The 15,159-nt window shown below is 44.1% G+C and overlaps 1 protein-coding gene across 7 annotated transcripts in view; it reads right to left on the bottom strand.

The window, feature by feature from the left end:
* Atp6v0a1 (ATPase H+ transporting V0 subunit a1) overlaps positions 1 to 14,423 on the bottom strand; it is a 55,398-nt gene extending 40,975 nt beyond the window's left edge. For all 7 annotated transcript variants that reach the window (XM_013354426.2, XM_013354427.2, XM_013354429.2 and 4 more), the window contains exons 1-5: positions 14,330 to 14,423; positions 11,965 to 12,124; positions 4,532 to 4,610; positions 2,281 to 2,378; positions 1,632 to 1,760 (exon numbers count right to left, since the gene is read on the bottom strand). In XM_013354426.2, the coding sequence (XP_013209880.1) occupies positions 1,632 to 1,760; positions 2,281 to 2,378; positions 4,532 to 4,610; positions 11,965 to 12,081 (423 nt within the window). In that variant the 5' untranslated portion in view covers positions 12,082 to 12,124; positions 14,330 to 14,423. The remainder of the gene's footprint in view (positions 1 to 1,631; positions 1,761 to 2,280; positions 2,379 to 4,531; positions 4,611 to 11,964; positions 12,125 to 14,329) is intronic.
* Between the last annotated feature and the right edge of the window lie 736 nt (positions 14,424 to 15,159).

The following is a 15,159-nucleotide window of genomic DNA, read 5'->3' as shown; positions in this document are numbered from 1 at the left end:
GAATCTCCCATCAGTGGGATCCTATGGCATAAGTGGCTTTGCCTGTGGCTAGGATCCTAAGCACTTACAGAAAGGTGACCTCATTGTTGTCTCACGCCCTCTAAAGTGATCAGGCTCAAAAGTCTCAACTTGGGGAGCAAACAAATATTCACAGGGAATTTCCATTATTTTATAACCAGATTCGTACTCATGGGAAGACTAGGTAGTTAAATTCACACGGGCTTTTCTCATGTCCTGGTCTCCACAGACTCTTTGAATTAGCATGACTTGTCTGAATCAAATCCATAGTTACTGAGAAATGTATCACTTCCTTAGCAGATTTTTTTCTCTAGACCATGGCTTTCAAAGAAGCATGCCTGAGTTAAAACATATTAAAACAGCTGGCTGGGCCCGCCCCCAGGGTTCCCAGCTCAGGAAGTCTGCTCTGCGGTGGGAGCTGATCATTTATATTTCTCTCAAGGTTCCAGATGAGGCTGTTGATACTAGTTGGGAACCTTGACAAGCAAGGACTGGTCTCTTCTTGAGCAATGCAGAGTTAAAGTAAAACTGAGAACATAGCAGATACTAACTGAGATAGATTCTTTATAGCTAAATATCTTTTCTTTTTTTTTTTTTCCGAGACAGGGTTTCTTTCTCCGTGTAACAGCCCTGACTGTCTTGGAATTTGCTTCGTAGCCCAGGCTGACCTCAAAGTCACAAAGATCTGCCTGCCTCTGCCTCCTAAGTGCTGGAATTTAAGGCATGCACCACCACAGCCCGGCTATATCTAAAATCTCTGTCAAGATTTTTGTCAAGCAAAGGAAATCAACTTTGTGGGTGGAACACATAAAAGTAACTAGCATGATGTCTGAAGTGTCTAATGTTAGGTTGAGAAAGACACCCCTGAAAAAGAACACTACCAATATTTTAGGCCATCAGGAAAAGCACACGCAGGTTGGATGCGAATGATCCTCCCTAGGGTTAATTAGGAGAAGAAAGTATTCTACAAACCTGAGCTAACTCCTTTCAAAGGGAGTCTCCCTGGCAAACTGTCATTGTGCAATTCAGTACCTTTATGTTTAACCAGGGAAAACTTGGCAACGTTTTTCCTTATAAGTAATAAACTGTGTCTGTAGGAAAATTCAAACTAGCATCAAACCAATACTTCCATAGGACACAGAGAAACTCAGGACAACCGGTGTGACTTGAGATCTAAGGGCCGAGAAGAATCCCCAAGGTGGGCGAACGGGAATCTGATGAGCAAAGGTCTGGAGTTGGAAACTTCACCGTAATTCTGCGCACAACCAGACGCCTGTTTCCTCAACTTCATATGTATTATACTTACCTTGTAACACACACCTAGAAGTGTCACAGAGACATCTCAACTCACTGCACTTATGTGTCAACTTTAAATTTTCTCCCTTCCCCCCGCTGTGAGATGGAAGTTTGCGGTGGGTGTGAAAATATGTGGTGCCATGGCTGGCTGTGTGCTCCATGGAAAATGGAACGCACCCTGACATTCGTTAACTGAAACGGTGCAAAAGCGGCATTGCTTCCAGACTAGCCAATTAAAATAATTATTGGAATAAAAATACGGCCCACTTGTGCAGGTGTACCAGCTGCTCAAGTACTAGAAGAAACAATAGTCTGACCTCATCAAAAAACTGCTGAGTTTTGCGAAGTATAAATTTTAATTCAGTCAGTTCCAGGAAGTTTCTCTTCAGGGCTTCCTGGTTGGTGTTGATTTCCTTCAGTTCATTTTCAATCTTCTCGAAGTTGGCCTAGAGTTTCAAAAAGAAAACTGTTAATTCAAACTAAGCTCCCTGTGCTTGCTCTAAAGGACATTAACAGAATTTGCACCGCAGAACTGTTGCCATGGTAACCTGTCAGCTACAGCTGTGAAGCAAATGCTGTGATTTTAAGAGCAACTTTAAGTGAGACAGCACTTAAAGTGGGCCTTTGTTTGTGTACACATCCCACCGCACACTCTCGGTGAGTTTCCTGAGAGAAGTCAGACACTCAAAATATCCAAAGCTCACTGGCTATTCATTTAGTGTGTGAGGGTCATCGGCTAACTAGGGTCCAGTAACCCAATAAGCATTAATCTGGTGGCATATTATAATATGTTATCTCTGTGTGAGATACTCTTTGAAATTATAAAGGCGAGAATTCACTTCAGTCCCACCTAGAAAACATTTACAATGAAAGACAATACACAAGGTTGGTAAGACTTCCTCCACGCCAACCCCTCAGGAAGGCAATCCCTGCATTCACGTGGAGAGCCAGCTGGGAACTGTTTACCTCTAAGTCGATCATGTCCCGGGGGAAGGGCACCTCTGGGTTTTCACCAGTGTCCAGAATTGGGATGTCTGCTTTCCTTATCTCTTTCTCGACAAATCCTAGAACATAGAGTCAGAGTGCTCACTTGTAGGGTTATGCCTGGAATTCTCATTATTTGAGAAAACACATATACATGCATGTTCACGCGCACACACACACAAACACACACACACACCCCTAACGCCTGGTTAAAAAGAGCTTCATCCTAGGAAGAGCTGACAAACAAAAGAACCTTTTCTCTCCACACATTACTTTCCTGCACTCTGCACTCTGGAAAGCTGTCCCAGGGAGAGTGGTCAAGCCCAGGACTGCTTCCTTTCTCTCTCGCGGCCTTTGCTGTTGTTCTGAGAATGACCTTGAACTACAGGCACAAGCAGGTGTGCCTTTCTCTGAGGTTAAAATTGGCTTGCAGCCACTTCACCTCTCCATCCTGTGTGCCCTGCTTCCTCCAGGTACGATGGCTCTCTGTGGGTATTATTGGCTAATCCAAGCTTCAGAAGAACACAGCATTTACAGGGCATCTGATACATGACATAAGCGAGATAATTCTAAGTCAGGAAGAATCATTGAATTTGAAACAATTAGGCCATTTTTTTAAATACCAAAAGTCAAAAATTAAGCATAAAAGGGCCCAAAACACCAAAAGAGAAGAGTGTTTTCATGACAACTACCAGCCTTTTTTTTTTTTTTTAGAATATAACACAATTTATCTATGGGCTTGGTAGAGTGGCAAGATCATGGATGGAGCCAAACAGAATGGCCTAGTTTCAAATGCTGGCTCCATTATGAGCTTATATTCTTGGGTATGTCAAGGAAGTCACAGATGTCTTAACCCTTAACGAGAGCAACGCCTATCTTTTTATTTATTTTGACAGTGTCTATATTCTCGGGCATGTCAAGGAAGTCACAGGTGTCTTAGCCCTTAACGAGAGCAACGCCTATCTTTTTATTTATTTTGACAGTGTCTATATTCTCGGGTATGTCAAGGAAGTCACAGGTGTCTTAGCCCTTAACGAGCAACGCCTATCTTTTTATTTATTTTGACAGTGCCTATGAAGACCAAGCTGGTGCGAACTCACAGGAACTGTCTGCCTATAAGTGCTGGGATTAAAGTGCAGCTCCCACTTCTCAAAGGCATATTGCAGGGAATGAATACAGGTTTTTTTTTTTAATTTGCTTATTATGTACGTAGTATTCTGGGCACCAGATCTCATTATAGATGGGTGTGAGCCACCATGTGGTTGCTGGAAATTGAACTCAGGACCTCCGGAACAACAGTCAGTTTTCTTAACCTCTGAGCCATCTCTCCAACCCCCATGAATACAGGTTTTAATCACTCATTAGCACCCTAGCCTTCGGTAAAGCCTCAGTGAATGTTCCATTTTTCATAAAGTGCTCTGATGAAAAGGTGACTCAGCTAACTCTAAATCTGATAGTATTCTGGGCCCTAGCTTTTAAAGTTCTATAGCATGGTTCTGCTGTTAAAAATCCGCGAGAATCTAAGCACAGTGGCTTTATACGGTCCTCCAAAAGCCACAGCAGGAGGATCACTACACAGAGTTCCAGGTCGGCCTAAGCTACAAAAAAAAGCCTAACAAAAAAAATAATCACAGTGTTTTCAGCTTGTCTTTGAACAAGATTTCCCTTAAGCACTACCTAGCTTAAACACCATAAAGTCTATTTATATACAAGAAGTTCATCTTAATGTCATGGTTGCAGATTTTTTTTCCTTCTCTTTTTTCAAATCTTTTAACCAGTTTACTTTGTATATGTGCACATGTGAGGGGAGCTGTTCATGTGGAGGTCAGAGGACAACCTTTGGGAGCAGTTCTCGCCTTCCACCCTGCTCCTTGCGTCTGCTGCCCATGTACTCTGGGTAGCTGGCCTCCCACCTCACTGTAGGAATGCTGAGGTTTCGGATGTTCACCACATCTGGTTCTGGTTATTTATTTACTGTTGCTTATTGAAAACACTGCACAGGAACAACAGGTTGGAGGGTACGGGCAGCCGCATCTGGCTTTTTGCACAGGCTCTGGGGACTGCACTCCGATCTTCAGGCACGCATGGCAAGTGCTTTCACCTGCTGAGCACCTCCCCGGCCTCTTCCCCTGTCCTACTATACAGCTTTATTCCTTAGCAGAGAGGACTAGTGACCCTAATTTAAGACAATGATTCACTATAGGAATGTCACACAGGACCAAACTGTACATACGAAGCTTTCGATCCATTTCTTCACATCTTCTGACTTCATTCACAAATTTCCTCTGGAAAACATTCACATCTGGATTTAACTGAAAAACAAGAATATAATAGCAGGCTTCAAACACCGAGTCTACCTCCTGTTTTATAAGCGACACATCCCAGAAATGGAACCTTAATTTTGTGCCAGTGTATAATGCAATTCTAGTCAAAACTGTCTACCGATCCAGCAGCACAAGCTGAAGCTAAAAGCCTCATTGCTGCTGCAATGCACATCTGGGATGGAGAGGAATCAGCCAAAGTGATGAGTGCCCTTCCTTTCCACCACCTGGATCTTAGGCAGCCAGGTCACAGGTGCTGACCTTCTGGGGACAGTCTGACTTTATTCATCCACTAAAGCCATACCACAAGGAGTATCTCCTTACACCTGTTAGAACGACTTTCATGAGAAAAATGGGAGCCAGGCTTGGTGGTTCACACAGTGATCCCAGGGATTAGAAGTTCAAAGTCAGCCTGGAGAGCAAGGCAAGTTATAGGCCAGCCTGGGCTACCTAGCAAGGCCTTGTCTGAAAAGAGGAGAGGTATGAACTAAAATGAGGATGTTGACAGAAGAGAACTCTGTGCATTGTTGACAGGAATATAGAATTATACTGTCATATGAAAAACAGTAGTTCCTGGGGGTGGAGGAGAAACAAAAATTTTTTACAAAAAAAACTACCAAGAGATGGGGATGTAGCTGACGTAAACTACTTTACCCATCATACACAGACACCTCGGTACAGTTCCGGCATGGAGCAGGTAGGACTGCCATACAGTCCAGAAATCCCACTTCTAGGTACACAGAGGAACTGAAATCAGTAACTAACATATAGAATCAACCTACCAAGGGATGTATGGACAACATGGGATGAGACACAAAGTGAACACACCAGGCACACTGCATCTGACCTACACGTACAGTTTCATTTTACTATTTATTAACATTTTTTCCTATTAGATTTTTGTGAGTATAGATGGGTGGTGTGTCTACATGTATGTCTGTGCACCTCGGAGGCCAAGAGGATGCCAGATCCTCTGGAACCTGAATTATGGTTGTGAGCTGCCATGTGGGTGCTGAGAGTCAAACCCAGGCCCTCTGGAAGAGCCGTCGGTGATCTTAACCTCGGAACCATCGCTCCAGACCTCTACATGTAGAATCTTAGAGAGTTGAATTACAGAAGTATTGAGATGGCTACCAAATGGCTACCAGAGAGGGAGACAGAAAGGAGGGGTGGCAGGTAGAAGATATAGGTCAAAGTGCACAGATTTCCAGCTAGAAGGGGGTAGGGAGGAAATGGCAACTTGATGAGACAGTAAAGAGTCTGAGCTACTAGGGATACATCCTTCCACATTCACCTCCTCTGTGTGTGTCTGAGTGTGTATTCACATGGGTGGGTGCACCCTTGCCACAGTGCACATGTGGATGGGAGAGGATTAGCTGCAGGAGTTGACCTCTCCTTCCACATGTGGGTTCCAGGGATCAAACTCACGTTATCAGTCTTGACAAGAACTGCCTCTTTACCTTCTAGTCATCTTTCTGACTCCAGGAATACTTATTCTCTCTCTCTCTCTCTCTCTCTCTCTCTCTCTCTCTCTCTCTCGTGTGTGTGTGTGTGTGTGTGTGTGTGTGTTTGCACATGTGTGTAGGGTAGGTACCCCTCAGACATCACAGAGATATGATGATCTGATTTCATATAAATGGAGCGATATGAAACTGAGAACCAAACTTGGCTCTTCTGGAAGAACAGCAAGTGTTTTAACTACTGAATCATCTCTCCAGTCCAGGAGTAAAATATTCAACTATTGCAGGGTAGGCAAGACAGCTCAGGTGTAAGGGAGCTTGACTGGAGACAGTGCAAGCCTGGTGACCTGAGTTCACCCCTTAGAATCTACATAAAGCTAGAAGGACAGCATCAGCTCCAAAAAGCTGTCCACCACCACCACCAATAATAATGATGATGATGATAATAAAAAAAAACTTTATTTATAATAAATAATAAATAAAAACAAGCCAGGTGATGGTGGGGGCGCACGCCTTTAATCCCAGCACTTTGTAGTCAGAAGTAGGTGGGTTGTTAGGAGTTTGAGGCCAGCCTGGTGTACAGAGTGAGTTCCAGGTCAGGCTCCAAAGCTACAGAGAAACCCTGTCTCAAAAAACCAAAACCAACCAAACAAAAATCCCCAAACACAAAAACTTAAAAGCAAGCTGGGCCAATGGTGGTGCACACCTCTAATTCCAGCACTCAGGAGGCAGAGGCAGGTAGATCTCTGTGAATTCAAGGCCAGTCTGGTCTACAGAGTTTCAAGACAGCCAAGGCTACACAGAGAAACCCTGTCTCAAAACAATAACAACAACAAAAGAAACCAACAAAACTTAAAACAAAAACTAATGTACAAGCCAGGTAGTTAACTATAATCCTAGGACTTGGGAAGTAGCGGCGGGAGAACTAGGGGTTTAATGCTATCCTCAGCGCCATCAGAAACTAGTCATCATCTTGAGCTACGGAAGACTGTCTCAAACAACTAACAAAGCTGGACTTGGTACAGGCCTCATAATCCCAGCTATTCACGAGCTGAAATAGGATTCTAGGTACAAAGCCAGTAAGGGCTACAGTGTAAATTTAGGGCCAGTATGGACAATTTAGTAAGACTGTGTGTCTCAAAATAAAAAGGGCTGGGAATGTAGCTCATAGGCAAAGCACTTGCCTCGTACACAAGAGGACCTAGGTTCAATTTCCAGCACCAATAATAAATACATACATAAATAAACTCATCTATGAGGGAATAGATGAATGGTATGGTAGTACCTTTCTCTAAAGTAGTAACAGGAGCTGGAGATCCACACTGGGATGTGGGTGCTGGAAACTTAACTCAGGTTCGCAAAGAGCAGGAAGTACTTTTAACCTCTCTCTCGCCTGGTAGTTGGAATTTTTAAGACAAAGTCTAATATACAGCCAAGATAGCCTTGGACTTACTACGCAGTTAAGGATGACCTTGAACTCCTGTTTCATCTCCCAAGTGCTAGGATTATAGGAGTGTACCAGCCTGTCCCACTCAGTCACAGCAGTTAAGAGATTTACAGTACAATTTGCTATATAGCCCAGGATATCACTGAGTTCAATACCCTTCTGCTTTTGCCTCCAAAGTACTGAAAGTTTAAGAAATGAAGATGCATACCAAAAAATATAAAACCACACAAGTTATATAGGAAAAAAAATATTTTTACTACATTGTAACCTAGGCTCAGCAATTAAAACTCTCCCTCTTCCAGAGGACGGACGTTCCACTTCCAGCACCTCCACACACGGTAGCTCACAACTGCCTGTAACTCCAGCTCTAGAGGGAATCTGGCCTCCTCGGGCATCTGCACTCACACGTGCATGCCTACATACAAATACATGCAAGTATACATAATCAAAAATGGGTTTTAAGCAGGGCAGTGGTGGCACACACCTTTAATTCCAACACTTGAGAGGCAGAAGCAGGCGGATCTCTGTAAATTTGAAGTCAGCCTGGTTTACAGGGAGTTCCAGGACAACACGGGCTGTTACACAGAGAAACCCTGTCTTGAAAAGTCAAAATAAATAAGTAAATAAATTTTAAAATATTTAAAAAATAATAAATAGCCGGGCGATGGTGGTGCACGCCTTTAATCCCAGCACTCGGGAGGCAGAGGCAGGCGGATCTCTGTGAGTTCGAGACCAGCCTGGTCTACAGAGCTAGTTCCAGGACAGGCTCCAAAGCCACAGAGAAACCCTGTCTCGAAAAACCAAAAAAAAAAAAAAAAAAATAATAATAAATAAACTGGGTATAGTGCCTTTAATCCCAGCACTCAGGAGGTAGAGGCAGTCGAATCTCTTTGAATTCGAGGCCAGCCTGGTCTACATAGGGAGTTCTAGGACAGTCAAAGCTACAGAGTGAGACCCTATCTCAAAAAAGTCAATAAATAAAATAATAATAATAAATATTTTTAAAAACTATTGAGTAAAACAGTTCTGGGAAACAGGGTAGTCACACAGCTTTCAAAAGTTATCACCCCAGATTACTTATTAATTATACAGGGGATAAGATTCTTTTACAGTGGAGAAGCCTGGGAAATAATACCTTAATTGAGTGATCAAATTTATCTTTAATAATAGAGAAAGGCTGAGGACACGGCTCAGTCAGTGAAGAGCCTGCCATGGAAACACGAAGACCCGAGCTCAAGCCTTAGAGCCCACATAAGAAAGTCGGACAGGCTCCAGGTTCAGTGAGGAAACCCTGTCTCAAAACTAAGGTGGAGCCGGGCAGTGGTGGCACATGCCTTTAATCCCAGCACTCAGGAGGCAGAGGCAGGTGGATCTCTATGAGTTTGCGGCCAGCCTGCTTCAGTGAAACCCTGCATATAAAAAAAAAAAAAAAAAAAACTAAGGTGGAAACTAACTGAGAAATATCCAATATTGACCTCTGGCCTTTACAGACATGTACACACATGTGCACATGCAAGTATATACAAGCAATTACACATATGAATGTGCATGTGTGCACACACACAAATAAATATTGAACAAGAACAGAATAGTAGGCACACCTGAAATCCCCAAACTGGGGGAGGCTGAGGCAAAAGGAATTTCTGTGAGTTCAAGGTCAGTCCGACTAGTGAATTCCAGGACAGTCAAAGCTACAAAGCAAGACCACGTAACAAAAAGAAGTGGGGGGGTGGGGGAGTAAAAGGAGGAAGAGAGAAGAGAAAGAGAAAGAAAAAACAGCAGCACCTAGAATAGGTGGGGAACTTGTTAAATTCACAAGTCAATAAGCAAAAGTCAAGGAGTTCCCCTGACAGATACAGGCAGATGAAGGAACACACGGTTCACAGAAGAGGAAAGCTCCTATCCACAGACAGATACCAACTGGACACACAGAAAATGCAAGACAAGATCTCTCTAGTGCCAGGTTTCTCGCTAGCCCTGTAATGGCTCCCTCAATCAAGATATCTCTTTCCTTGTTCTCCGTCTCTGTTAGGCCCTCTGAATGTGGGTGACAGTTGTACGGCTGCAGCAGACTGTGGGCCACTGGCAGTGAGACCAGGATTTATCCCTACTGCTTTTCCTAGCTTTTTGGAACCCATTCTCTCTGGAGGGAACCTTGCTCAGCCTAGATATAGTGGGGAGGGCCTTGGTCCTGCCTCAAAGCAATGTGCTAGACTTTGACTCTCTATGGGAAGCCTACCCTCTCTGAGGAGTGGATGGGGGGGATAAGGTGGGGGAAGATGGAGGGAATAGAAGCGGAGAGAGTAGGAACTGAATTTGGCATGTAAAATGAAAGGATAGTTTGTAAAAAAAATAAATAAAAGAGATCTCATCTCACACCTGTAAGATTGGTCTATTTCTTTACATCTGGACACGGGCCTATTGATACAATTGGAACAAGGCAGAGCCAAAGGGAGCATAACACATGGGTGCTTCCATTGGGTTTCTATGGCAACATCTAAAATGCTATGTACATGAGTATGCGATGCTTGGTGATATTCTGTGTGTGTGTGTGTGTGTGTGTGTGTGTGTGTGTGTGTGTGTGTGTGTGATTGGTAGAGAGAGAAAAAGAGAGTACACCCATGCACATGAGTGCCACAACTCAACCTTAGATGTTATTCCTACCATAGTTTGGTTGTTGTTTTGTTTTTGTTTTTGTTTTTTGATACAGGATCTCACTCCCGGGATGCACATGGCTCAGTTTCCCTTGTGCTGGAACCACAGACATATGCCCCCATAGCCACCTTTTCAAAAACAGGAACTCAGTGAAGGTTGCTATGTGGTGAGCACAGCAGCTAAGCTGCACTACAATAACCTCTTAGTTATAATAACTATGTAGCACTGGCTGGCCTAGAATTCACTGTGCAGATAATGTGGGCTTCAAATTCATGGTTAGCCTCCTGCCTGTGCCTCCCAAGCACAGAGATGTGAGTTATCATGTCAGGTTTTTGTTTCATTTTGTTTTGTTTTGTTTTAAAGGCGAGTTTATTGAATACACAGAGAGCACAGTGTGTACAGTATTGCCAGAAGAACCACCTGCCAGAGAACTTCCTGACAGTCCGCCAACTCCAGGACCTTTATTAGTTAATCCTATCCATTTCTGACCACTCTGGTTTAATTCACCCACTCATCCCAACCAATCATGATTTAAAACCTTGTACAGGTACTAAAGACACAATTATGAGCAACAACAGAGAATGTCCTTGTCTTCGCGGGGCTTAGAACATTGTGAGGAGGGAGTTTACTCCACTGTTCCCGTTGATAAATGTGAAATCATGACCATTACGACAGCTATGAAAAGTACTTGGAACTCTGAGAATGCAGGAGCTGAGTCAGGGACCCTCCGGACCGCCTACACCTTTCATCTGTGTGCACAGTATCTTCTTGTTCAAATTATAAACTCCCAGACCATATTTTAAAAAACAAAACAACACAACAACAACAACAAACCCACTTAGACTATCCTTTTTGGTTTGAGATCCTTTCCAAGTATCCAAAACATATAGTATATGCTTACTTACATACCATATAAGTTTTGTTTATATAAGGGTCTCTGATTTTGTTTTAAAATCTTCTTTTAGATCTTACTGCATGGAAAAACTACAGGTTTTGTTGTCTTACATATCAGGTTGTGATGTTAAAGGGACCCAAATAAAGTAAAAGTAATAGATTAGCATGGTATCCTCTGCCAGCATTCCTGACAACTACCTTGATAACACTTAAAATCATTTTCTTTTATCTTCCCCCCCCCAGACAAGTTCTCATGTAGCTCAAGCTGGCCTCACACTTATTATATAGCCAAGGATGACCTTGAATTCATAATACTCCTACATCTCCAAAGTACTGGCATCTCAGGCCATTTGCCATCCATCATCATCAGTCTGTTTTTCTTTTGAGCTTTTTGTTGTTGTGGTCTCCTCCTCCTTCTATACAAGGTCTCCCTCTGTAGCTCAGGCTCATCACCTCATTGTCTCAGTCTCCCAAGTGCTAGCATTATAGGGATAAACCATCATGCCCAGCTAAGGATGACTGTCCAAGAAAGAATCAGCAAACAACCGTAAAAGAGTTCGCTGAAACCATTTCCACCTCTAGAAGGACAAAAGACAACTCTAAGCTTACACAGTACTAAGTCAGTGCTATGACATTACTTTGCACATAAAGCGGTGGTGGTGCACGCCTTTAATCCCAGCACTTGGGAAGCAGAGGCAGGCGGATCTTTGTGAGTTCGAGACCAGCCTGGTCTACAAGAGCTAGTTCCAGGACAGGCTCAGGCTCCAAAACCACAGAGAAACCCTGTCTCGAAAAACCAAAGAAAAAAAAAAAGGCAAAACACTCGTGACAAAGCAGTTAGCCATAACAAACAAAACAGTTTGATGGTGATCAAAAAGCTTCCACTTACATCACGAAACTGAACCTTTCCGAGTTCTCCTAATTCACTGACGCAACAATAAGCAGCTTCTGACTGTAGAAACAGCTGGGCCAGCGTCATCTCCTCGCTCCGGAAAAGCTCCCCCATGTTGGCAGAGAGTAGTCGGTAAGTGTCTGTGGTTCACTCCAATCTGAGGCAAGGGAGAAAATGACAGGGCTTGAGAATTAACCACTAGGACCAAGGACAAACAATACCAGGTATTATTTCTTGCATGCCCTGTGAGAAGTCTTGCTCTCTGGCTTAGAAAGATGCAAAAACAGCCAGGCAGTGGTGGTGCATGCCTTTAATCCCAGCACTTGGGAGCCAGAGACAGGAGGATCTCTGTGAGTTCGAGGCCAGCCTGGTCTATAAGAACTAGTTCCAGGACAGGCTCCAAAGCTACAGAGAAACCCTGACTTGAAAAAACAAACAAACAAACAAATAAATAAATAAAAAGAAAGGTGCAAAAGAGAAATTACAAAAAGTCATTACTTAGTCCCAGACTCCAGAGCCCGACAAAGAGTCACTTCCTTTGTAACTGACATCAGGATTGACTGACAGTACTCTGGGCAACACAATACAAAGGAATAATATGTGCAGATTAAGGACAGGAGCTGGGAACTCCAAAAAGCTCTGTAATATGATACAGTGACATTCACAGCACCTGGAGGTTTGCTTTTATTTTGTTTGTATAACCTATGCTGGTCTCAAACCTATGCTGGTCTTGAACTCCTGCCTCCTCCACCTCCTTAGTTCTGGGATTACTGGAATACACCAACAAACCCAGAGCTTTTTGTTGTTACTGTTTCTGTTTGTTTTTTCACACTAGACAGAATTTTCTTGCTAAAAAGGGTCCTCTTCGTTGTTTTACTTTGGGTTTGTTTTGTTTGGTGAGCAAGAAACAAGAGACTTTACCCTCTTATGTAAAAGATGTGACTAGCTTTCCTACCTTAACTGACAATGCCCACTTCCAACATCCAAAATCCCCAGTACTATCCCAAAGCTATGGTTAAAGGGCTCAAGCTTCCAAACTCCTGGGCAAACAGCATTCCTCTTCTAAGGCATCTCAGTATGTAAACAACATTTTAAAAAGACAATGGAGCCCACCGCAGTCAGCTCAATTTCAACTCAGGCGTGACAGGGACGCGTTGGTAATGACAAAGCACTTTTAACAAGCCAGAGGAGAAGCCTTCCACCCCGGCAGCTATCTTCTTCTCATCCCCACCCACAAAAGGACTGCCAGTCCAATCTGTCCTGTCTCCCACACGAGCTACGGAAGACTTCCGTTCTGGGCAGCCACTGGCGCTATCAGTGGTACTGAAATTCCAGTTATTTACTCTCGATAAGCTCACGTTCAGCTCAGGTAGAGCACGGTCTGCAATATCTACTGTCAGCAGATCATACACTACAGTATTTTTAACGTCGTAAGGTCGTGCATATTCCATATTGAATGATAAGTGAGGCTGACATTTCAGAGAAGATTTGATCTTCGGGAAGGCAGGAAGACATTTTGAGGAACCCGAACAACAAATCCTTTCTGCATTTGGTGTTCTCAGGACAGCAAAACAACACACTCTACTAAGCAAGGGTTTCTCAAGAGATTATGTGGGCTGACTTAAGACTGCATATCTGAATCACCCACAGGAGCTATTACCAGTCCTTGCCACCTTGAACAAGGATAGATGCCACAACCTCAAAATATATGAAATCATGTCTGATCGGGATGACAGCCTCTAACGAGTTGCCGCCCTCCTCCTGTTCCTTCATGATTACAGGCCTGTCTAAGGCTATCTCTGCCCCCATTGAAACCAAACACAAAACGAATTTGGAAAAGGGTTTCCGGGGGTCACGAGATGAAACATGAACAAAAAATAATTCTGCAAAAGGGGGGGGGGGATCCAAAACAAACCCTACGTCCTCCCTGGAGGACTCCCTATCTCGCTCGGGTTTTTCCAATTTCCCCTTCCTAGCAGGGAGCATTTGTCGGTCACCTGCTTCGTTTCTGGGCAGCACTGTGAGAAAGCAGAAATTCTCTGGACCAGGCACAACCTGTCTCCAGGGTAAGGGAGAAACCCCCAGATTCTAAAATCCTTTAAGAAATTCCCTCGGATCCCTCTGCCTATTCGATCTCCTCTATCCTGTCGCCTCCCCCTCCCGGGTCCTCCCGGGGCAATGGCCCTCCAGTTCCTCTGCCCACAGGAAGGTGTCTGAACTGGAGGATGAGCCCCCTCACATTTCTCCCAGAGACCTAAGACCCCCGCTAATTCTTCTGACAAGCGGCCGGGGTATCGGAGTGTACCCCTAGGTCCCCTTGAAGGCCGCTCCGGGACGCGCTCTTTCCACAACCCTCACTCACCTCTGGCCCGCACCGCCGCCGCGACCGCAGCCGCCGCAGCAAAGCCCCCGGCTCCGGCAGAGCCGAGTCCCGAGGAGGTACGCAAGCAGGCTCCGCCCCCACGCCACCGCCGAGTCCCGCCCCCAAGATGACTTCATCGCAGTTGACCAATGGGATTCTGCCTCTGCCGGGCTGCCGCAGTGCAGAGTCCAGGGGGCTCGAGCGAGTCTTCCCGTGCTGACGCCATCTTTGTTCCGGCGTTGTGATTTCTAACCGGGAGTGTTTGGAATCGTCATTGCTGGGCGTGTGACTTTCTGAAGTGTCTGGCTTCTGAGCCTGTCAGAATCGTGTCTCTCTATTATCCTCGGAGCAAGGTTACCTGCCATCTCTATTTTCCAGGGAAACGATCCACAACCCCTTCTTGAAAGCAGTGTGAAAGAAATGGCTGTTTATAGAATGATGTGAGCGCTGCAGGGGGCTTCAAAGTTCGTCTTCTCTGCACGCACACATCCTTTGTCATTCTTCATTCTTCCACCCCTGAAAATATTTGAGCCCCAGATTGGAGAGCGACTTAAAACTTACGCCTCTTTCGAAGTACAGGATTCATTCTTCCATTAGCTGCCTAGGGTTTACACTTATACAAATGACAAGAAACAACCCAGTTGAGAAAATGACTATTTTTATCTTGCTTAGTAGATTCCCGTGAACCCATCTGGCCACGTAGGAGTTTTCAGTTCCTCGTATATCTTTTGAATGCAAAATGATACTACTTACTATTTATTTATTTATTTATTTATTTTTATTTATTTATTTATTTATTTTTGGTTTTTCGAGACAGGGTTTCTCTGTGG

This window comes from Microtus ochrogaster, unplaced genomic scaffold (genome assembly GCF_000317375.1).
Source record: "Microtus ochrogaster isolate Prairie Vole_2 unplaced genomic scaffold, MicOch1.0 UNK44, whole genome shotgun sequence".
NCBI lineage: Eukaryota > Metazoa > Chordata > Mammalia > Rodentia > Cricetidae > Microtus > Microtus ochrogaster.
This window is presented reverse-complemented; position numbering and strand designations above follow the sequence as displayed.